The sequence below is a fragment of the Hemitrygon akajei genome, chromosome 3 (genome assembly GCF_048418815.1).
Source record: "Hemitrygon akajei chromosome 3, sHemAka1.3, whole genome shotgun sequence".
NCBI lineage: Eukaryota > Metazoa > Chordata > Chondrichthyes > Myliobatiformes > Dasyatidae > Hemitrygon > Hemitrygon akajei.
In genome coordinates, this window is record NC_133126.1 from 98,576,952 (window position 1) to 98,601,399 (window position 24,448).

At 42.5% G+C, this 24,448-nt stretch overlaps 1 protein-coding gene across 1 annotated transcript in view; it reads right to left on the reverse strand.

Annotated features, from left to right (window-relative positions):
• The window catches only part of slc39a9 (solute carrier family 39 member 9), a 60,149-nt gene that overhangs the window by 30,960 nt on the left and 4,741 nt on the right, over positions 1 to 24,448 (reverse strand). The window contains exon 2 of the mRNA XM_073040440.1: positions 3,882 to 3,990. Within this exon, the coding sequence (XP_072896541.1) occupies positions 3,882 to 3,990 (109 nt within the window). The remainder of the gene's footprint in view (positions 1 to 3,881; positions 3,991 to 24,448) is intronic.

Sequence of the window (24,448 nt, forward strand, 5' to 3'; positions counted from 1 at the left end):
AACGCTATACAGATTACAGAGAAGGTGTTTGCTCTCTTGGTGTAAATTAGAGTGGATAAATCCCCAGGGACAGAAAAGGTGTTCCTTCAGACCCTGAGGCAAGTGCAGAAATTTAAAAATCATCCTTAGTGACAGGTGAGGTACCAGAGGATTGGAGGGTAGCTAATGGCATTTCACTGTTTAAGAAAGGCTCTAAAAATAAACCAGGAAATTATAGGCTGGTAAGCCTGACATCAGTCGTGGATGAGTTATCAGAAGCAATTCTAAGGGACCAGATATGAGTATTTGGATAAAAATGGACTGATTAGGGATAGTCAGCAAGGCTTTGTGTGTGGTAGGTCACGTCTAACCAATATTTTAGTTTATTCGAGGAAGTTACTAGGAAAGTTGATGAAGGCAAGGCAATGGATGTTGTCTACATGGACTTTAGCAAGGCATTTGATAAGGTCCCACATGGGAGGTTGGTCAAGAAGGGTCAGTCACTCAGCATGCAAAATGAAGTATTAAATTGCATTAGACACGTACAAACAAGCTGGATGAACTCAGCAGGTCAAGCAGCATCTGTTGAAACGAGCAGTCAACGTTTTGGGCCGAGACCCTTTGTCAGGACTGAAAAAGGAGGGAGCAGGGGCCCTATAAAGAAGGTGGGGGGAGGGTGGAAGGTGCCAGGTGAAAAACCAATCAGAGGAAAGATCAAGGGGTGGGGGAGGGGAAGCAGGGAGGGGATAGGCAGGAGAGGTGAAGAAGGAATGTAAGGGGAAAGCACTATGGGTAGTAGAAGGCAGAATCATGAGAGAGGTGATAGGCAGCTAGAAGACGAGGCAGAGTGAAAGTGGGATGGGAGAAGGGAGAGGGAGGGAATTACCGGAAGCTGGAGAATTCGATGCTCATACCAAGGGCTGGAGACTACCCAGACGGTATATGAGGTGTTGCTCCTCCAACCTGAGTTTGACCTCATCATGGCAGTAGAGGCCATGTATGGACATATCTAAATAGGAATGTGAAGCAGAGTTGAAGTGGGTGGCAACTGGGAGATCCTGTCTGTTGTGGTGGACAGAGCGGAGGTGCTTGACGAAGACCACAGCATCTGCAGTGTACTTTGTGTAAATTGCATTAGAAATTGGCTTTGTGGGAGAAGCCAAGTGGAGGTAGATTGTTGCCTCTCTGACTGGAGGCCTGTGACTAGTGAAGTGCTGCAGGGATCGGTACTGTGTCTATTGTTGTTTGTCACCTATATAAATAATATTGATGATAATGTGGTTAACTGGATCAGCAAATTTGTGGATGACACCAAAACTCGGGTGTAATGGACAGCGAGGAAGGCTATCGAGGTTTGCAGTAGGATCTGGACTAGCTGGTAAAATGGGCTGTAAAAAGGCAGATGAAATTTAATGCAGCAAAAGACCTGCAGAAATCTCTAGAACTTGCGATAGTCTGTTCATGTGTCCACTGTAAGAAAAACACTGAACAAGAAAGGTGTTCATGGAAGGACACCACGGAGGAAAACAACTGCTCTCCAAAAAAAAATTACTGCACGTCTCAAGTTTGCAAAAGACCACCTGATGTCCCACCTCTTATGTTTGGAGGGAAAAGGGCACTGAACACCAACATCAAAACCTCATCCCAACTGTGAAGCATGGTGGAAGCAGCATCATGGTTTGGGGCTAATTTGCTGCCTCAGGGCCTGGGCAGTTGTTAAAGGAACAATGAATTCAAAATTGTATCATAACATTTTACAGGAGAATGTAAGGGTAGCGGTTCATCACCTGAAGCTTAATAGAAGTTGGATGATGCAATAAGACAATGATCAAAACACAAGAGTAAATCAACAACAGAAAGGTTTTTTAAAAAAAAAGAAAATTTCTGTTTCAGAATGATCAAGTCAGAGTGCAGACCTTAACCCAATTGAGATGCTGTGGCATTGACCTGGAGAGGGTTGTTCATGCAAGGTATCCCAGAAATATTAATGAACTGAAATAGTTTTGCATGCAGGAATGGTCTAAAATATCCCCTCACTGTTGTGTGAGTCTGATCAGCAATTACAGGAAATGTTTGGTGGAGGTTATTGCTCTAAAGGAGGTGCTACCAGTTACTAAATACAAGGATTCCATACTTTTTTCAGCCTAGAATGTGAATGATTAAACAATGTGTTCAATAAAGACATGAAAATTACAATTGTTTGTGTGTTATCAGCTTAGGCAGATTGTGTTTGTCTATTATTGTGACTTCATGAAGATCAGACCACATTTTATGAGTAATTAATGCAGAAAAAAAGGTAATAGCAAAATTCACAAACCTTTTCTTGTAGCTGTAAAAAATAAAGGGTGGAAGTGTAGAGAGTACTTTGCCGGGAGTGGGTTATAAGGAAAAATTGCATAGGTTAGGACTTTGATTTGATAGATGTATATAAAATTATGAGAGTTATAGATACGGTAAATGAAAACAGGCTTGGGCCTACATCTAGAGGTCATGGGTTAAGGGTGAAAAGTTCAAGGAGAACTTGCGGGAAACTTCATTCAGAGGGTTCTAAGAGTGTGAGTCGAGCTGCCAGTGCAAGAAGTACATGTGAGATCAATTTCAACATTTTAGAGCAGTTAGGATATGCACAAAATGGTAGGGATATGGAAGTTGTTGGGAGTAGGCAGTTTATATGGTTTGTCACTGGCTAGATAGGCTGAAAGACCTGTTTCTATGCTGTGCTCTTCTGACTCTCTATGACTGACTATAGGGAACATCCTCTCCAACCACATCCATTCTATCTAGACCTCTCAATATTTCAGCCCATCAAGTCTTCTCTGCCATTCCACTGTGGCTGATTTGCTGTCCTTCTCAACACCGTTCTCCTACCTTCTACCCGTAATCTTACTAACTGAGATCGGTTGTGGAAAATTACAGCAGTGAGTACAGATTGCCTGCTGATCGTTAACCTGAAATGGTGATAGAGATATGAAGAAAATCAAATATGCCTCAAAGTAAGAACAGGATGAAAATTGGCAAAGGCAATTAAATTTCCTATTTCCACTAGGTGTACAGGAAGCAGTAAAATGTCAAATTATCAAATGTTAACTGAATTATGTTTATGCCCTGGTAAAATTACCAATTATTCTCTCACCTCAATGGATTAATACATTTCATCTCTACTTGCTAAGAGTCTAATACAGCTAATTCATCTACTGCGAAGTGAACTTTACTTGCCTCTGGTTGGCAGTTTTGCAGAGAACCACCTTGCAGTTCCATTATCTGACTTGTGTACACGTGCATTAGAACAAGGAAGTCAAAATGAGCTGAGGTTTGTTCTGCACTAACACTAGATAAGTTTCTGACATAACAGTAGGGCTCAAGGTGTTGAAGCCAGGGGCCAGACCCACCTTGTACCAAGTCCCCTCAGCTTTACACTGGCCATGGATGATTTAAGGAGCAAACCCCACTCACTGAAGGGGTTGCTGATCTCGAGTAAAAAGTGCACAGAAATTGGAGTAATTTTAAAATTTTGCTTACTTTAAATTTTTTTGGTTAAATTGTAATACTTCAGAGTAGTTTAAATTATTTATTATTGTTTTGTCAGTTCTTTTTAGTTTTACCATCTGAAATGATCAAGAACATTTTTTTAAAAATCAGTCTCAAGTCCTTTGCAACAGAAGTGTCCAAAATCTATCTAGCATCAGGGCTCAGGATCAGCTTTTAAAGACAAGTTACCTCTTGTGGCCCACACCACTTCACAGGAGTACTCTCAGACATGGCAAACTCACCATATCCTCAGAGATTAAATTACTAGCTGTACTTTGGACTCAGATGGATCACTCTTGGTTAACTTTACTGAACTTCATAGACCATTCAATTACCTTTACCAGAAGCCTTCCCACTTGGAATCTAAGACTTACCATGCAGAGCATCCTCATAGAGTGCATGAACCCCTTCTGGAACGATGACTGCTAAAGCGGTGCCACACAGAAGACCAGCACCAAGAACTGTCACCAACTTCAATCTTTCCTGGAGAGAAATAGGCAAAAAATTTCATTGGTATCTTGAAACCTGCAAGGATGAAATTATAGATAGAAAGGCCATAACATCTGTGGTAGCAGTAAATGGAATTATTTCCTATCTTTGTAATAGCTAGACTCAGAGCAATACAGCATGGGAACAGGGCCTTCAGTCCAACTCATCCGTGCTGACCCCATTTACCTGTAAACCCCTCCAGTCCATGTAATCAACAAAAGGCATTTTAATGTTCTTATTGTATCTACCTCAAGCACTGGCAATTTTTTCCACATTTGCACCATCTTCTGCATAAGTTGCCTCTCAGGTCCCTTTTAAATCTTTCAACTCTCACCCTCACGTTTTTAGTTCTCCTCTCTGGATAAAGACTATATGCATTTGTTCTATCTACACTCCTGTTGCTTCTATACCCCTCAATTTCCACTGTTCCAAGGAATAAAGTTCTAGTCTGTTCAACTACTCCCAAAAACTCAGTACTTCAAGCCTGGCAACGTCCTCCTAAATTTTCTTTGCATTCTTTCCAGTTTAATGATGTCTTTCCTACAACAGGGTGATCAAAAATCAATATTCCAAGCACAGACATGAGAAAATCTACAGATGCTGGAAATCTAAGCAACACACGCAAAATGCTGGAGGAACTCAGCAGGCCAGGCAGCATCTATGGAAAAAGAGTAAATCGATGTTTTGGGGCTGAGACCTTTCAGCAGGACTGGAGAAAAAAACATGAGGAGTAGATTTAAAAGGTGAAGGGAGGAGAGGGAGAAACACACGGTGATAGGTGACATGGCTGTGGTAGCAGGTCTGGGTAAACATGTGGTCGAAGAGTCAGAGGGCTGCAGAGATCAAAGAAGGCAAACAGTGACAGGGTTTCACTGAACTCCTAAAAGGAAGATTTTAACTTCTTCAGGGTAGGCATCCCTGGAAGAGACTTTTCAGTGTAGTAATCCAGTCACAAACAAGATAAAATCTGCAGATGCTGGAAATCCAAGCAACACACAAAATGCTGGAGGAGCTCAGCAGCCAGGCAGCATCTGTGGAAGAAAAGAGTACAGTCGATGTTTCAGGCCAAGACTCTTCAGCAGGACTGGAGAAAAATGTTCCAAGTATGGTCTCACTAACATCTTGCACAACATAACATTCCTGTACTCAATGTCCTGACCAATAAAGTTGCAGAATGGTGAAGCAGACTCAAAGGGCCAAATGGCCTAATTCTGCACCTATATTTTATAGTCTAAAAAACGGCTAGTGTGCCAGATGCTTTCTTCCCCACCATGTCTACCTACGATGTCAGTTTCAATGAACTACGCAAGACCAAAAGAGCATGAGATATAGCAGCAGAATTAGGCCATTTGGCCCATCGAGTCTTCTGTGCCATTTCATCAAGGTTAATTTATTATCACTCTCAGTCCATTCTCCTGCCTTCTCCCTCTAATCTTTGATGCCCTTACTAATCAAGAACCCAACAACCTCCACTTTAAATAAACTCAATGACTTGGACTCCACAGTCATTTGTGGCAATGAATTCCACAGATTCACCATTCTCTGGCTAATGAAATTCCTCCTCACCTCTGTTGTAAAGGGACATCCTTCTACTCTGAGCTGGTGTCCTCTGGTCCTAGACTCCCTCACTATAGTTCAAGTTTAATTGTCATTCAACCATACCCATGAACACAGCCAAATGAAGCAGCATTACTCCAGAGCCAAGATGCAAAACAAATCAAACACAAGGCACATATATCAGTAAAATACAGTCACACAAAAAAAATCCAAGACCCTGAGTCCAAGCAGACATCTGCAATCAAACAAAATACAGCTGGTCTTCTGTTGAATGAACACTGGGCGCAGCACTGACTCAACTTGGACGCCGCACCACACCGCCCCAGCATTCCAGCAGAGTGCACCAGCTCTAAAGCCCCTCTGTTGGGTGGCTGTAAACAGGCAACACTTCGACTGGAGACCTAGTCCCATCAATAAATCAGTGAATCACACAAGAAAAGCAAATGAGATGATCACTTGCTGTTAGACCGCACACCAACTCCTCCAACGTCTCTGATGCACACAGCAACATGATGTGCACCAAGTCCAGCTCCTTCAGTTTCTCCAATGAGCATCTTGCTGATGGGGTATACCTCAAATTCTTAATATCCAGCAGGGTCTTGCAATCATAAAAAATATTTAAAAAGGACGATAACACCTTTAATTGACCCCATAGAACCTACTGCAATCGAACTTGCTGCTTTCTTACCAGAAGACCATATTGGTACATCCTCTTCACATCCACCCTATCTAAGCCTTTCTATATTCGATCAGTTTCAATGAAATCAGTCCTCATTCTTCTAAACTTCAGAGAGTACAAGCCCAGAGCCAAACACTCCTCATATGAGGTCATTCTTGTGAACCTCCTGTGAACCCTCTCCAATGTCAGCACATCCTTTCTTAGATAAGGGGCTGCCCAATGCCTTATAAAGCTTCAGCATCACACCTCCTAGGTCTGTTTCACAACATTCCTTTAATTATATTAGTCCTACTTGCCAAAATGCAACGCTTTGCACTTATGCAAATCAAAAGGATTTGCTAATCTTCAGTCCACTTAGCCGATCAAGATCTCCCTTATTTTTGATGACCCACTTATTCAATGCTATTACTAAAATACATTAAAATATGAATTCAGGAAGCAGCTAAATATAAAGAGTTAGACTGTTAACTGAATTATGGTTGTGTCCTGGTCGAGTGATCAGTTATCCGTAATCCCATCTCACTTCTTCTCTACTTGTGCCGATGTTCAACAAGCTAGGGTTTTACTTGTGAAGACTAAGGAGTGACATTATAGAGGTGCATAAAATCATCAGAGGGCATGATTAGGAAATCAAAAACTAAGAGGGGACACCTTTAAGGCAAGAGAGGCACATCATGACCTGGTGCCAGAGCTCTGAATGCGCAGTGTTTCTGTTCACAAAAATAATCACGATTGAAAATAAAGTGGAAATAATAAAGCGATCGGAAAGAGATGAAATGTCATCGGTCATTGTAAAAGCGTCAGGCTATGTCGGTCAACGATCAGAACAATTTTAAAGGATAAAGTGAGAAAGGCTCTGCCCCGATGAAAGCTACAATTATTACTAAGCAACACAGTGGTTTAATTATTGGGTTTTGGGTTTTGGGTTTTTAATCCTCCACATCAACCCGGCACAGTGGAGAGCGCACTCCATAGCGATCTGTCACTAGATCGAACTCGGGAACTTCCCGAGCCTGGCGCTGAAACATACGTTATTAAGTGTTTTATATGCATAGAAAGGTAAAATATATACTATATACCAAGACAAACGTTTGACTAACTGACGCTAATAGCGGATGTACCTGTTCGGACTTACTTAGTAAGAGAACTTCCGATTTTTTTTGATCCCTTTGCATGATAACCCACACACATTCTCCCATATACTTTAAAATCATCTCTAGATTACTTATAATACCTAATACAATGTAAATGCTATATAACATGGTGGTTATACTGCATTGTTTAGGGAATAATGACAAGAAAAAAAAAGTCTGTACATGCTCGAACAACAAGTGCTGGAAGAGCACTTCTGGGTTTTCGCAATTCGCGAATGGTTGAATTCGCGCATACAGAATCCGTGGATAAGGAGGGCTGACTGTACAAACTGTTTCCTTTCCAAACTATAGTTCTCATAATAGCTTAGCTTCAACATTTGTCCAATAGAGTCGCAGCATGCACAGCTAACTCTAACCTCTCCATTCCAATCAATGTATCATGCTGGTAAAGCACACTGCACACACTTCAGGTACCATGCTCAGATCTATTTTCTGTGCTACAGGTTTGTCTAAATAATGAGTTGCTTCCTCTTAATCCCAGTCCTCCAAGATTAAATATTAGCATTCCAACAGCTTTTTGATCCTTATACAGTGGTGCTAGAAAGTTTGTGAACCCTTTATAATTTTCTCTATTTCTGCATGAAAATGACCTAAAATGTGATCAGATCTTCACGCGTCTAAAACTAGATGAAAAGAACCCAATTAAATAAATAATACAAAAATATCATACATTTTCATTTATTGAGAAAATGATCCAATATTACATGTATTTGTTGGAAAGTATGTGAACCTCTAGTTTATTGGTAAATTAGACTACAGATGTTTCAATCAATGGGATGACAATCAGATGTGAGTGTGGGAGGCCCTGCCCTATTTAAAGAACATAAACCTGCGTCTTCACTATCAAAGTCTGATCTTCATCACAAAGGGTTTGGAAGTATACCATGCCTCAAGCAAATGAGATTTCTGAGGAGCTCAGGAAAACAAAACGTTGATGCTCACCAGGCTGGAAAAGAATACAAAACCATTTCTAAAGAATTTGGGCTTCGCCAATCCACAGACAGGCAGATGGTGTACAAATAGAGGAAATTCAGTGTTGTTACTCTCCCCAGGAGTGGTCAACCTACAAGAATCAATCAAAGAGCAAGGCATATAATATTCCAGGAGGTTAAAGAACCCCAGAGTAACATCTAAGGAGCTATAGGCCTCTCTGGCTAATCTCAGTGCTCGTGAGTCTACCATTAGACAAACTCTGAACAATGGTGTGTATGGCAGGATTGCAAGGGAAAAGTCACTGCTCTCCAAGAAGAGCATTGCTGCCTGCCTGAAGTTTGCTAGACCACATGGATAAGCCAGAAGGATATAGCAAGAATGTTCTGTAGATGGTTGAGTCCAAAACAGCTTTATGGCTTAAATGAGAATCATTATGTTTGGCAAAAAGCAAACACTGCATTCCATCATAAGAACCCCATTCTATCTGTGAAACATGGTGGTGGCAGTGTCATTGTTTGGGCCTGTTTTGCTGCCTCCTGACCAGGACAACATGCCATCATTGATGGAACTATGAATTCTGAATTGCACCAGTAAATTCTACAGGATAATGTCAGGGTATCCGTCCATGAACTGAAGCCCAAGAGAAAGTGGGTCATGCAGCACAACCACTCTAAACACAGGTCAGTCTACCAAAGAATGGCTAAAGCAGAAGAAATTTCATGTTTTGGAATGGCCGAATCAAAGTTCTGCTCATTCAAGGAAGCCCACCAACATCCCAGAATTGAGGCAGTTTTGTAAGGAGGACATTTCTAAAATTCTTCCAAGCCAAGGTGCAGGACTGATCAAAATTACTGGAAATGTTTGGTTGAAGTTATTGCTGTACAAGGGGATCACACCAGTTTCTGAAAGCAATGGTTCACATACTTTTTCCAACAAATGCATGTAATATTGGATCATTTTCTCAATAAACACATTTAGTATAATGTTTTTGTGTTACTTATGTAATAGTGTTCTCTTTATCTAGTTTTAGGACGTGTGAAGATCTGATCGCATTTTAGGTCATATTTATGCAGAAATAGAGAAAATTCTACAGGGTTCACAAACTTTCTAGCTTTTTGAGATAGTGATTTAGATGCATATCATATTTTTTACTGAGTTAAGTATTGTATGTACCGTAGATTCCGGACTACAGAGCGCACCTGATTAAAAGCCGCTGGCTCTAATTTTAGAAATAAAATCAATTTTTTAATTGTAAAGGCCGCATCGGATTTTAGGCCGCACCGGATTTTAGGCCGCAGGTGTCCCACGTTGTAATATGAGATATTTACACAGAAAGATATTACACGTGAGGATTTTTTTAACTTTTAATTAAATCCATATGGTAACAAAAACAAATACATATTGCAAATGCTTTTTTTCGAACCGTGCCCGTACGCGGCTACTTTTAAATATACGTTGCGTATACTTCTTTACTGAACAACATTCCAATATCTCCTAACGACTGGTAAAAAAATATATATATTGCAGCCTACCAGGAAAAGTTATTGATCACCTTTAACTTAAAAGCAGCGTTCGCTCAGATCCAAAGCCGCTCGCGTAATGCGCTCCCCCCCTCCTTTCCGTTTATCGCAAACGGCATTTAAAAGCAGCGTTTGCTCAGATCCAAAGCCGCTCGCGTAATGCGCTCCCCCCTCCTTTCCGTTTATCGCAAACGGCATTTAAAAGCAGCGTTCGCTCAGATCCAAAGCCGCTCGCGTAATGCGCTCCCCCCTCCTTTCCGTTTATCGCAAACGGCATTTAAAAGCAGCGTTCGCTCAGATCCAAAGCCGCTCGCGTAATGCGCTCCCCCCTCCTTTCCGTTTATCGCAAACGGCATTTAAAAGCAGAGTTCGCTCAGATCCAAAGCCGCTCGCGTAATGCGCTCCCCCCCTCCTTTCTGTTTATCGCAAACGGCATTTAAAAGCAGCGTTCGCTCAGATCCAAAGCCGCTCGCGTAATGCGCTCCCCCCTCCTTTCCGTTTATCGCAAACCGGCATTTTCCCACAAGACACCGCGAAACCGGGTGTGACGTCATAGCATCCCGCGATGTAGTACCGAAAACAAATATAGTTTAAACTAAGTAGGCAGCACAATGCTTCGAGTGTTTTCCATGTTGATGAGGGTGAGTACAAATGACTGATTTACAATAATTTAATTGTGAAAGTGCGCTTGATTTATCGTACAATTTCATTGGACCTCTGTGAACTACTCATCAATTTTATTGGTCTACTGTTATGAGGCAAAATGTTTTTGGCGGCATGAAAAAAAATAATGCATTAGCCGCTTCGGATTATAGGCCGCAAAGTTCAAAGCTGTTCAAAATGTGGGAAAAAAGTAGCGGCTTAAAATCCGGAATCTACGGTAATTAGTTTTGCTACAACAAGTGTATGGGACATTGGAAAAAAGTTGAATTTCCCCATGGGGATGAATAAAGTATCTATCTATCTATCCACTGTATGCACCTACTGATGACATTTTAACCAAAAAGAGCTACAAATCTGAAATGAAAACAAGAAAATGCTGGAAATACCTCAAAAGTTAGGTGACAGTTGTGAGAAAGAATAAAGGATTGACATTTTTGGTTGAAGATCTTTCATCTGTTCTGAGTCTTTGCTTCTTATCAAAAAGCTTATTAACCAACTGTTCGTGACACTTCTTCAGTATCTGGTGCAGAATGAAGATGTGCCTCTGTTCCCTCTGAATCTGCACTGACTCTGTGAGGTTGCTTTTGGCAATGTTACGGATGATTCAGTCCAAGAGGATTCTGGTGAAGATCTTCCCAGTGGTGGACAGCAGGGTAACACCTCTGTAGTTTGAGCAAACTGATTGCTCCCTTTTGTTCTTGTACAGAGAGAGAATTACAGTGTCACATAGGTCTTTTGGGACCGAACCTTTCTCTCGACAGAGTGTGAACAGGTTTGTGAGTTCGCTCAGGAGAATGTCTCCACTCATTTTGTACACTTCTGCTGGGTTCCAATCAATGCCTGGGGCTTTATGGCATTTCAGATTGGAAAGAGCATCTTTGACCTCGTCCAGAGTTGGCAAGCCATCAAGCTTAGGCCTGACCTTGTGCTGGGGGATCACTTCAATGGATGCTTCTTGTAGCTGACGATTATCCCTGAATAGGATCTAGTGCTCTGTCCATCGCCACTTGATGGCTCCTTCTGTCAGTAGGCTGGAGCCATTGGATAACCATAGGGACTTTTGAATCGAACAAGTCAGACCATATACTAGATGCATCGATTTGTAGAAGACTCAAGTGTGCTGGTGTCTGAATACAGCAGCATTCTGCTAGGACAGTCCACCAATTGTTTTGTATGTATCTCAGTTTGGCTTGAAAGGTGCTGCACGCAGTTCTGTATTCTGCCTTGGCCTCTTGGTCGTTAGGTCGACAACACCACTTAATGGGAGGAATGTTTCTTCTGGAGCAGGTTCCTGATTTTTAATGTCATTTTCATCAAACCATCAGTCTTGATTTCTTCTTGAAGAGTACCCAACTATCTTGACAGCCACATCTTGGATGGCAGTCTTCAGGTACCTCCCATTCCTTTCGTGTCAGAGTTTGCACTTCGGGTGCTTCTGCTGTCCAGTGTCTCCCTTAGCTTAAACTGGAGCACATCTTGAAGGCCAAAGAGTTTATCCACCTGGAGTCTCCTTGATTGTGGTCCCCTTTTCCTTACTTTTGGCTTGATAGCCAATCTAATTTTCTCCCTGACCAATCTATGATCCGTATACAGCCTGCGCACAGCATGACTCTGGTCTGTAGAACATCTGACATCCCTCTGGCACACCAGGATGTAGTCCAGGAGGTGCCAGTGTTTGGATCAGGGGTGTCTCCAGCTTGCCTTGAAACTGGCTTTCTGTTGAAACAATGAATTTCCAGAAACACGTGTGGAGGAACCACCAGCTGCGTCTGCTCACAGAAATCCAGGTGTACAGGGCTGCTGTTGCCACAACAGTGCTACATGGCTCCGATGCCTGGGTCTCTACTGCAAGCAAATCTGGTTGCTCGAGCGCTTCCATCAGTGCTGCCTGTGTGCCATCGTGGGCATCAGCTGGCTGGATCATGTCTCCAACAACGAGGTCCTGGAGAAGGCTCAACCTCGAAGCACTGAGGCCACTTTACTGCTCAAGCAGCTCCACTGGTCAGGCCACATGTCTCACATGGACAGCTCCATGTTACCGAAAGCAGTCACTCTACAGAGAGCTCTCTCAGGGCAGGAGAGATTGTGGTGCCCCACACAAGAGGTATGAAGACCAACTTAAGCAGCAGCTCTTGTAGACAAATATCAATGTCAACGAGTGGCAGCAGGGCTTGTGACAGAGACCACTTAAGGACAATAATCCACTGAGTAGCTAAGAATGGAGGAATCCAGAAGAGCAGCTGCTGAAGAGAAGCGAAGGCGCAGGAAGGATCCTACTATCCAAGTGCCCCCATCCCAGCTGTTCCCTTGTTGCAACTGCTCCAGACTCTGCAGATCCAGAATTGGCCTCTACAGTCACTATCGATTATGCTGTCGCTCCTGAGGATTTTTCTTCCCTCCTGATCTTCACAAGCAAAAAACCTGCCATCAGTAACTAACTGATGGAAGTGTACAGAGCGTCCTCTGAATCAAGTACTGCATCTCTTCAAATAATTCATACAGATTCATCAACCATGATCCACTCTTCACACATTCATCCTGGTCCTAAGCGGCTTAATATCTTTTATATCATTTCTCGATAAAAAGTTAGATTTTTAGATTGATTCTTTAGATGGAAGTTGCCAAATGAAGGCAGGTTCCATGGATGTACAGTACAGAAACAAGCTATTCAAATAGTCCAGGCCAGTATGTGCGATTCACTTGAAGTTCCTCAACTTCATTAAAAAGACCCTCCAGTTTGTCTTCCTCATTTGCTTGTCCAGTCTTCCCTTAAACGTACATATACTATTTTCAACAACTTGCCCCAAGCTAGCAAATTCCATATTTTCTTGATGTTTCTAGAGTATGATATATGATTACTTATCAGAATCTATAAGAGTGAGGGGGCAATTTCATTTAGTAATTTTAGATTTTAAGAGACAAGTTAAGGGAATTATTCTGCTGTCTGAAGGCCTTTAACTAGAAAGCAAAAATTTTTCCCACTTAACAATCTTTGTTATCTACAATGAGTAGAACTGACAATCTCTGTGACATCCTAGGCCTGTGTGATTTGTTACTATTATTGTGAAGTGTGAGTGATGTTGGGTCCATTGGCATGTCAGAGTTCCATATGACTGCTACATACATAGATGACTGTATAGATGCTGTATCAGAGGAAGAATTGAGAGAGCGGTCACAAGTAAAACTGGAGTAAGGATAGTTTGAGATAACAAAAATAGATATCGCTAGGGCTCATGTGAGTTCCCATACCCTCAACTAGAGAACAAAAATGGAATTAAATGAAAGGTCGTTGAACACAAGGACAAATTCCATGAATCAAATGAGGGCAACAGTTGGGCCACCACTGAAGGAAGCAATGGAGGAATGGAAGGAAGCAGACCTTTTAGATGTGGGATGAAGGTGTAGTGGAGATGAATATGTATGGTGAAGATGAGCAGGGAATTAGGGAATTGGAAGCTATCAAATGCATAAGAGCCACACATTAGTGGAAAGAGACTAGACAGGGAGACAGGACTGAATCAAGGTATGAAAAAGGCAGGGCAAAAGCAAGTTGACCTAGTAGGTCAACCAGGTCAGTTCTGTTTGTGGTAGGAAGTAACAATAAGTGCAGGGCTGAAGCCGCAACAGGTTAGATGCTATGGAGGGAAGATCTCCTGATTAAATAAAATCTGTGACAGTCTGGAAGACAATGGCCTACATTAACTGGTGGGATCATGGAGAGGGAGGCATGAGAATGTGCTGAGAACTAATGTTCTTTCACCTTCTGGCATGTCCTTCCCCTCCCCCACCTTCTTATTCTGGCTTCTTCCCCCATCCTTTCCAGTCCTGATGAAAGGTCTCAGCCCGAAACATTGCTCCATAGATGCTGCTTGACCAGCAGAGTTCCTCCAGCATTTTCTGCTTAGTTAAGAAAAAAAATTTTGTTGCTTTGAATCAACTGTACCTCCATTAGTATATGACACTACTATTCATTGAATACTGCTTTAAAAAATCTACAATACAGGCAGTCCCCAGGTTACGTACGAGTTCCGTTCCTGAGTCCGTCTTTAAGTTGGATTTGTACGTAAATTGGAACAAGTACATCTGGTATTATTTAGCGTCAGTTAGTCAAAAGTTTGTCTTAGTATATAGTATATATTTACCTTTCTATGCATTAAAATACTTAAACACATGTATTCCAATAATTAAACCACTGCGTTGCTTAGTAATAATTGTAGCTTTCATTGGGGCAGAGCCTTTCACGTGCTCCATTATTCTCACTTTATCCGTTATCGTTTAAAATTGTTCCGATCGTTGACTGACCGTAGCCTAACGCTTTTCATATGACTGATGGCGTTTCACCTCTTTCGAAACACTTTATTATTTCCACTTTATTTTCCAATCGCTTCCCATCAATGGAACAGAAACATTGTGGGTGGTGGGTCCCAAGCTGCGCCGGCTCTTGAGCTCCGCCGGGTCCTAAGGACCACCGCACTGAGACAGGCTAAATGGGACAAGTGGGGGCTGTGCTGGGTTTGAGTATTTGATTCTCCACAATATTCCACGTGGGAATTTAAACTGGAGGTGGCAGTGTTTTTTTTTTACGAGGTCGAGTTTCGAGCTCGACATCAACCTGGCACGGATGGTATGGGAGTCACTGGATCGACATCAACCTGGCACGGGAGCGGTCTGTCACTGGATCGAACTCGAGCTCGGCGCTGATCTCACTGTGCCACCAGCCGACCAGAACGGGGGCCGGGGGGGTTCAGGGTGAATCTTACTAAGAAAAATTTAAGCCAGATACAAAGTTAAACACTCAACACAGTTTCAATGGCAACGACTTAAAATGGCGGACGGCATCGCAATCCGACTTAAAATGGCAGAAGGCGTCGCGTTCTGACTTAAAATGGCCGACAGTGTTCTCCTTCCTCGGTTCGTAAGTACGAGTTGTCCGTAAGTTGGATGTTCGTAACTTGGGGACTACTTGTGTAACATTGATCAACATGAATCAAAACCCAAGAGAAAATTGCTCTTTATGCCAAACTTGAAGGAAAATCCAACTGCCTGTCCCAAGAAAGTGCACTGGCCTTTTTGGTCTTTAATACTGAGATAATCTATTCTAACACCTGTAGTTTTATTAATTCATTGGCAAGTAGGATATGTCAATCAGATGAACCAAAATGACTGCTGAGTGTGGTGCTATTAACTTAGGACAAAGCAATGGCACAGCTCTGAGTTGCTGCTCCACAGCTCCAGCTACCCAGCTTCAATTCTGGTGCTATCTGTGTGAAGTTGCATGTTCCTTTTATCCAGTGGGTTTCTTCTTAGTGCTCTTGCTTCCTTTCCACATTCCAAACACATGTAGGTTGACAGGTTACTTGGATGCTATGAATTGCTTGAGTGATACACTGAAGCCATTGATGGGAATGTGGGAAGAATGTTAAAAGATATTAATAAAACTGGATGCTTTATGGTTGGCACATTATCAGTTTCCGTACTTTGTGTCTATGACTCAATCAAATGGCACTGACATCCCAAGGTTGATCTGTTCTGCCAGCAGGACAGGGCACACTAGGATTATGCTGGAAGAGTTTAGCCAAAATTGTATCATCTATTGAGTATGACTAAGTAATATGAATATTTATTTTTGAATGGCTTTCCCCAACTTATAGAAGAGAACTTCATAGTTGTCTAGCCTGAGAGTGTCTACAGAAAGAACATACCACATAGCTTTCAGGAGGAGATAATCACATTCCTACATTAACTTCATGACTCCCATTCCTTCACAAACAAACCACTAGACTGCAAGAACAATTACTATTCCCTTTGCAGAGCAATGAGAGATGGACAATAAATACAATCTCACTGTTAGATCTATATTTTGCAAGGAAATGAAGATTTTACAGCACTATAATATCCAGAGTTATGAAAAACAATCCAAATCCTGGGTCATAATCAAATTATCAAACAAATTAAAATATAGTTAATAAAAACTGTTCATGCAACAAGACAAATTTTATGTCAACCACTATTGTGCCCGATCAGACAATGCTTTCTCTACCCAGAAATCCTTGATTTTAAAACAACTTTAAAGCCAAAACTGAGGCTTCCTCAAGCCCCTTAACTGTTACATCCTGTGCTTCAAATTGCCTCTCAAGCATCCTTTGTTTTCAATGGCCTACAGAGAAAAACTGAATATCCAGGAGATATTCAACCCACATCACTCACAGAGGCAGCCTGATCACCTAAACTTTTCCATTCACTTACTTGGCAGATTTCTAGCAACTGCTCTGTCCTGTATTCCAGACCTCCAGTAATGTTTCTCTCCCTCCAGAACTTCCTACACACATCCAATAGTTCAGCTGTAATTTACAAGCCTTCACAATCTCAGCTACCACTATCAGATTTTTTGTCTGCACTCAGACATTCCTTTACTCTCTCCCTACTTCATATTGTCTGCAATTTTAAACATAGTTTGCACTTTCCTAGTTCTGATGAAGTCTCTCCAAGTGCCAGAGACCTGCTGAACTTTCAGTACTTTATGCTTCACTTTGTTGCCATACCACTGTAGGTCATGTCTCCATATGCATCTTTCCTATCTCTTTAAACCATCGCTTGAATGCTAGTATGTGGTTTACTGATAAATTTAGGTATGGACACTTTTATGAAGTTATATGGGGCATATTAAATTAACATAACCTGTCAATTTTGGAGAGTGAAAACAAAAGAGTGAATCTGCAATCCTGTACAAGAACAAACTATATTTAAACTATTTCAGCTGGAAAAATTCCCAAATGCTTATCACCCACAAAACTGATGGCACAAGATAGTTCTTCATGCCAACATTGCAGCATTGGTGCTGAATCTATGCAAAAATCTCCACCCATTTTACATATTTAAGCTTATAATACCACTGTCGCTGGCTGAATCAAAGGTGGTGATGAATCAGCACAAGAGGGAAATCAGATTTGGCCGAGTAGTGCCACAACATCCTCTCACTCAATGTCAGCAAGACCATGAAGTTGATTATTGACCAGCTGGAGGACACCAGGGGTCCATGAGCCAAGTCCTCTTTGGGGGAAAATAGAGGTAGAGAGGGTCAGCAACTTTAAATTCCTCTTGTTCTCATTTCAGAGGATCTGTTCCGGACCCAGCATGTCAGTGCAATTATGATGCAAGCATAGCAGGGCCTCTATTTCCTTAGAAGTTTGAGAAGATCTGGCATGTCATCTAAAACTTTGACAAACTGCCATAGGTGTTATGGAGAGTATATCGACTGGCTGCATCACAGCCTGGTATGGAAACACCAATGCCCTTGATTGGAAAATCCTACAAAATGTAGTGGACATAACCCACCCTTCCCCACCACAAAGCACATCTACAGGGAGTGCTGTTGCAGGAAGTAGCATCTGTCATCGGGGGCCCCTACCACCCAGAGCATATTTTATCCTTGCTGCTGCCATCAGGAAGAAGGTACAGGAGCCTCAAGTCCCACACCACCAGGTTCAGAAACAGTCATCACCCCTCAACCATCAGGCTGTTGAACCAGTGGGGATAACTTCACTTGCCCCTGAACTAAATTGTTCCCAAACCCCTGGACTCACTTTCAAGAAATACTCATCTCACGTTCTTTTAATTTATTGCCCATTTATTATTATTCTCCTTTGTAGCTGCAGAGTTTGTTGTTTTTCTTCCTTCCTATGGCTATCTTGACTATATCTCTTCCACACTTGTTTCCTGTAAAAATGCTATTCCCTTTTCTCAGTTCCTTCATCTGGTTATGTCCACTACATTTTGCAGGATTTTCCAATCAAGGGCATTGGTGTTTCCATACGCAAGCTAGCCAGGAATATAAAGGAGGATAGCAAAAGCTTTTTTAGGTATGTGAAGAGAAAGAAGATAGTTAAGAACAATGTTGGGCCCTTGAAGAATGAATTGGGTGAAATTGTTATGGGAAACAGAGAAATGGCAGAAGAATTTAATGAGTACTTTAGATCTGTTTTCACTAAGGAAGACACAAGCAATCTCCTAGATGGATGTATGGATGGGCCAAGGACATAGGGTAACAGAAGAAATGAAACAGATTGACATTTGGAAGGAAACGGTGATGAGAAGACTGATGGGACTGAAGGCTGACAAATCCCCAGGTCCAGATGGTCTGCACCCTAGGGTACTAAAGGAGGTGGCCCTGGAAATTGCGGATGCATTAGTAATCATTTTCCAATGTTCCTTAGATTCAGGATCAGTTCCTGAGGATTGGAGAATGGCTAATGTTATCCCACTTTTTAAGAAAGGAGGGAGGGAGAAAACAGAGAACTATCGACCTGTCAGCCTGACATCGGTGGTGGGGAAGATGCTAGATAGAGTCCATTATTAAGGATGAAATAGTGGCATATCTAGATAGCAGTGATAGGATTGGGCCAAGCCAGCATGGATTCACCAAGGGTAAATCATGCTTGACTAATCTGTTGGAGTTTTTCGAGGATGTAACCAGGAAGTTAGACGGGGGAGATCCAGTGGACGTAGTGTACCTCGATTTTCAGAAGGCATTTGATAAGGTCCCACATAAGGTCCCACGAAGCTCATGGCATCGGGGGGAAGACATTGAGATGGATAGAAAACTGGTTGGCAGATAGAAAGCAAAGGGTAGCGGTGAATGGGTGTTTCTCGGAATGGCAGGTGGTGACTAGTGGGGTGCCACAGGGCTCGGTATTGGGACCACAGCTGTTTACAATTTACGTCAACGATTTAGATGAAGGCATTGAGAATAACATCAGCAAATTTGCTGATGATACTAAGCTGGGTGGCAGTGTGACATGTGATGAGGATGTTAGGAGAATTCAGGGTGACTTGGATAGGCTGGGTGAGTGGGCAGATACTTGGCAGATGACGTTTAATGTGAATAAGTGTGAGGTTATCCACTTTGGGAGTAAGAACAGGAAGGCAGATTATTATCTGAACGGTGTAGAGTTAGGTAAGGGAGAAATACAAAGATCTAGGAGTCCTTGTTCATCAGTCACTGAAGGTGAATGAGCAAGTGCAGCAGGCAGTGAAGAAGGCTAATGGAATGTTGGCCTTTATTACAAAGGGAATTGAGTACAAGAGCAAGGAAATCCTCTTGTATTTGTACAGAGCCCTGGTGAGACCACACCTGGAGTATTGTGTACAGTTTTGGTCTCCAGGGTTAAGGAACGAAATCCTGGCTGTAGAGGAAGTGCAGCGTAGATTCACGAGGTTAATTCCTGGGATGTCTGGACTGTGTTACGCAGAGAGGTTAGATAGACTGGGCTTGTACACGCTGGAATTAAGGAGATTGAGAGGGGATCTGATTGAAACATATAAGATTATTAAGGGATTGGACAAGAAAGAGGCAGGAAATATGTTCCAGATGCTGGGAGAGTCCAGTACCAGAGGGCATGGTTTGAGAATAAGGGGTAGGTCATTTAGGACAGAGTTAAGGAAAAACTTCTTCTCCCAGAGAGTTGTGGGGGTCTGGAATGCACTGCCTCGGAAGGTAGTGGAGGCCAATTCTCTGGATGCTTTCAAGAAGGAGCTAGATAGGTATCTTATGGATAGGGGAATCAAGGGATGTGGGGACAAGGCAGGAACCGGGTATTGATAGTAGATGATCAGCCATGATCTCAAAATGGCGGTGCAGGCTCAAAGGGCCGAATGGTCTACTTCTGCACCTATTGTCTATTGCATTTGTTCCCAGGATGAGGCTTTCCTTTCCAGGACATCAGAGATGTTATCCTTCTTCAAAGAATAGTGTTTGCCTTCCTCCACCACTGACACCGCCCTCACTCACATCTCCTCCATTTCCCGGACATCTGCACTCACCCCATCTTCCCGCCACCTTAATGATGATATAGTTCCCTTTGTCATTACCTAACAACCAATGAGCCTCCACAAACACATCATTCTCCACAATTTCTGCCATTTCCAACAGGATCTTACTATCAAACACATCTTTGCCTCCTCCCACTCTGCTTTCCAGTTTGCTCCCTCCACCATTCCCGTGCCCTTTTGTCCCTCCAAGGACTTAACCCTGTAAGCTGCCAAAGTGCTATAACTGTCCATTCACCTCCTCCCTCACCTCCATTTTTAGCCCCAAACAGACCTTCCACTTGAGGCAACACTTCACATGCAAATCTGCTGGGTTGTCTATTGTGTGTGATGCTCCCGATGTGGCCTTCTCTACACTGGTGAGACCATCGAGTTTGGGGACTGCTTCGTTAGGCACCTCCAGTCCATCCACCAGAAGTGGGACTTCCCAGTGGCCAAACATTTGAATTCCAATTCCCATTCCAACATATCTGATCACAGCCTCCTCTTTTGCCATGACAAGTCCACCCTCAGGGGAGAGAAGCAACTCTGTATTCCATCTGAGTCACATCCAAACATCTCTTCTTCTATTCTCCACTATGGTCCCTTACCTCTTCTCACCCACCCATCACCTCCTCCTGGTCTCTCCTCCTTCCCTTTCTCCTTTGGTCCACTCTCCTCTCCAATTCCTTTTTCAGCCTTTTACTTTTCCCACCCACCTGGCCTCTTCTAGCTATCCTTCTTCCCTTAACCCCACCTTTTTTTATTCTGGCACCTTGGTTTCCAGTCCTGTTTATTTATCTTCATGGATACAGCCTGAGCTGCTGAATTCCTCAGCATTTTATGTGTGTTGATTGTTTATCCTTCCTATTGGGTGCAGTCTTTCATTGATTCTATGTTTCTTGGATTTATTGTGTATACCCACAAGAAAACAAATCTCAGTGTTGTGTATACCCACGTACTTTTATAATAAATTTATTCTGAACATTGAACTTTTCAGAAATAGAATCTACTTTATATGGTGATTTTGCGTACAGTGCAGCTGAGAGCACATTGAAATTACAACTTAAATTCAAGTAACAAAACTTGCAATATCAAATGGCTGTAATTGTAGCCGTTATCATTTTATATACTTTAAAGCTAATCTATTGAAAAATCTGACCATTCGCTTGAGATTCATTGCACAACAGCATTCAAATTCAGGAATAATATACATTTGGCCACTGTGTACAAGGTTGTCGCAAGTGCCTGACGATGCACAGCTATTCAACCGTGGTACGTGGGACAAATAACTTGGTAGATTTGAGTGTCTCAGCAGAGAAAAGCCAGCATTTTAACTTCAGATTAAATAAGGAACCCTAATTAACTTCTTTTTGCAATTCAGAAGCAGTTCCTATAGTACTTTCATCCCCAAATATGGCCAGGTTTAAGCCAAAATTCAAAGACCAGAGCAAAATTCTAAGCTGACAGTCCATGAAGACTGCTGCATTGTGACAAGGTGACAACACCTTCCATTTCCATCAGCAAGCATGAGTGTGAACACATTTCTTGTTACAAGTCAGCAGGGTTGCAGGTAATCTATAGATTTACAGCATAATCGTCTAGACATCTCAAACAATGCCTATATTAAATTCAAGTTTAATTGTCATTCAACCATACATGAATACAGCAGAGTGTTCTCCAGAGCCAAAGTATAAAACACAATACCAATAGTCCTATACAGTACAAGGCACATTGAGCATATATTACGTAACAGTAAATATACAATCACACAAAAAAAAATGTAACCCAGGTCCCCAAGTGTCGTATCCTGTAGAATGATGTTGTACACATAGCAGACCGATCGCCCCGCCGCGAACTGCAGCCGCAGACCGATCGCCCCGCCGCGAACTGCAGCCGCAGACCGACAGACAATCCAGCTTGTCTTCCACTGAGTGACCTCTGGAGGGCAGCACTGATGGGAGGGGCTTGCACCGACCCTAGCTCTGTCCCACACCACGTCTGGGGTCTCCTGATCCGGGCAGTGCAACAGGCACAAGGCCCTGGTCTGCGCAACAACTGAGGCAGATCCTCTTATGTCAGTCTCGCCAATAAACCAGTGAACCAAACACACAGTATTCTACATTACCAGTACCCAACAGGGCTTGTGATCATAAGAAAAACATCCAAGACAGTCACTTGCACCGTCTGTTGGATCACACCACCTGATGGTACTTTCTTCCTTGGGCGTCTGAGGCAGGCTGGAACACGATCCAGCAACTCACTAGTCGGGCAGACCTGCAGTACTTGATATTCGTGATAACCAGCAGTGTCTTGCAATTGTAATAAAGACGTAAAGGTTGCACAATTACACCTTTAGTTGGACTCAGAGAGGCCACTGCGTCTGAGTGCACTGCCATCTTACCAGAATACATCGGCATCTCACATTGTAACACTTAACCGAGATCCTCTCAGGCAAAATGTTCCAGGCTCTCGCTTTATAAATAACCAAAAATTCCTTCTAATTTTTTTTGAGAAATTACCTTAAATTGTGATTTTTTTAAAACTGCAAATGCTAGAAATCTGAAATAAATAGAAAATTCTAAAAACACTCATCAAGTCAAGCAGCGAGTATAGAAAGAGAAACCTGTGTTTCAGGTCTGTGACTTATTAGAAATAACAATTTTCTTTAAACTTCAGATTTCCAATGATCAATCACAGTTTTAAAAAATTCATCTATACAGGGTACAGAATGTAGTATTTTGATGCAAAGTAAGACATTGTTGTATTATAGATATCCAGGGTCCTTTGTAAAACAGCATTGTATGATGGGAGAATACAACAGTCACTTAAAAAACGTGTTAGGGCAAAGCCTTACACTGACCATACTGAAAATGCTGTATACAAGGAGGTACACCCCGGTACTCACACAAATACCAACAGAGGTTTCACATCTTTCCAGTGCAATAGAAACTCCAGATACATCTAATTAGGCTTTGACAGATCTAAGACAATGGTAACAATCCCAAATTTGCCGTCACAGTGGTGCATAGACACCCAATGAAATTGATGCAACCAGCACACATTTGAAATGCACTCCATTGCTCTGGAAAACAGGATATAGAGTAATACATTAAATACAAATGAAAGCCAAAATAAAAAGGGGGGAGACAGCAAGACTGGTTATGGTTTGGATGTTGAAAGCAAAAATAAAACAGCATGCTAAAGAGGTGGAAGAAAATATGAAAATATGATTTTTTTTTTTAAGAGGAAAGGTCACGGAAAGAGAAGCAAGAAGACCTGGATACAAAGTGCACAACATCTCTAAACTCCAGAGATGGCAAACTGCACATGGAGTGGGGGTGGGAAGGAAGGGTGGGACTGTGGGGACAAGGGAGCACCAGAAGAGGGAGAAGTGATGAGGCTGGAGGATGAAAACTAAAAGGGAGGCAATGGTGGAAGGGGGTGAGCAACAGAGTTGAGAAAGACAGGGTGTCAACAAAGAAATGGAATTTTGTTCCAAACATCACTTTTGACTGGTTTATCTTTTAGTGTAGTGGTCATCAACCCATTGATTGCGATCGACTGGTTGATCTTTGAGACTTTCCCAGTAGATCCCGAAAAACAATGAAAAATAAATACACAAATACTGTTGAGAGATTGCTTCTGGGTTGCGGGGTTTTAGTTCCATTCTTTCTGCCCAGTGCGCATGCGTGTAGCTCCCCCCACCGCACACTTGACTACACAGTGTACTTCAGCGGTCTCCAACCACCTGCAACATGCAACCAACATGCAAGGAAACGGCATGAGTCAGCTGCCTCTTTCCTCATTCCATCATGCCCACTGTTGAACTTGAATACACGTGAGTCGCCTAAATGCAGTGATACCCTCGCGCGGCCGGCGGGAAGTGCCGTTGCTACTGGCCTGGAGCGCGGACAGATGGGTGCTGCCTCTAGACCTGTTTAGCACACCGAATGTTCATGGACCTGGTGCTAAAATATTCACAGTTGACCTAATTTGGGCTCAGGGTTTCGTAAGTAGCAGAGCAGCTATCTCACTGCGATCGACTGAAGCAAACTTCTGTCGGCCGATAGATCCTACGGGGGGGGGGGGGGGGGGGGGAGGGGCCAGTGGGCGCCCTGTCGCACTCCTCGGTCAGTCGC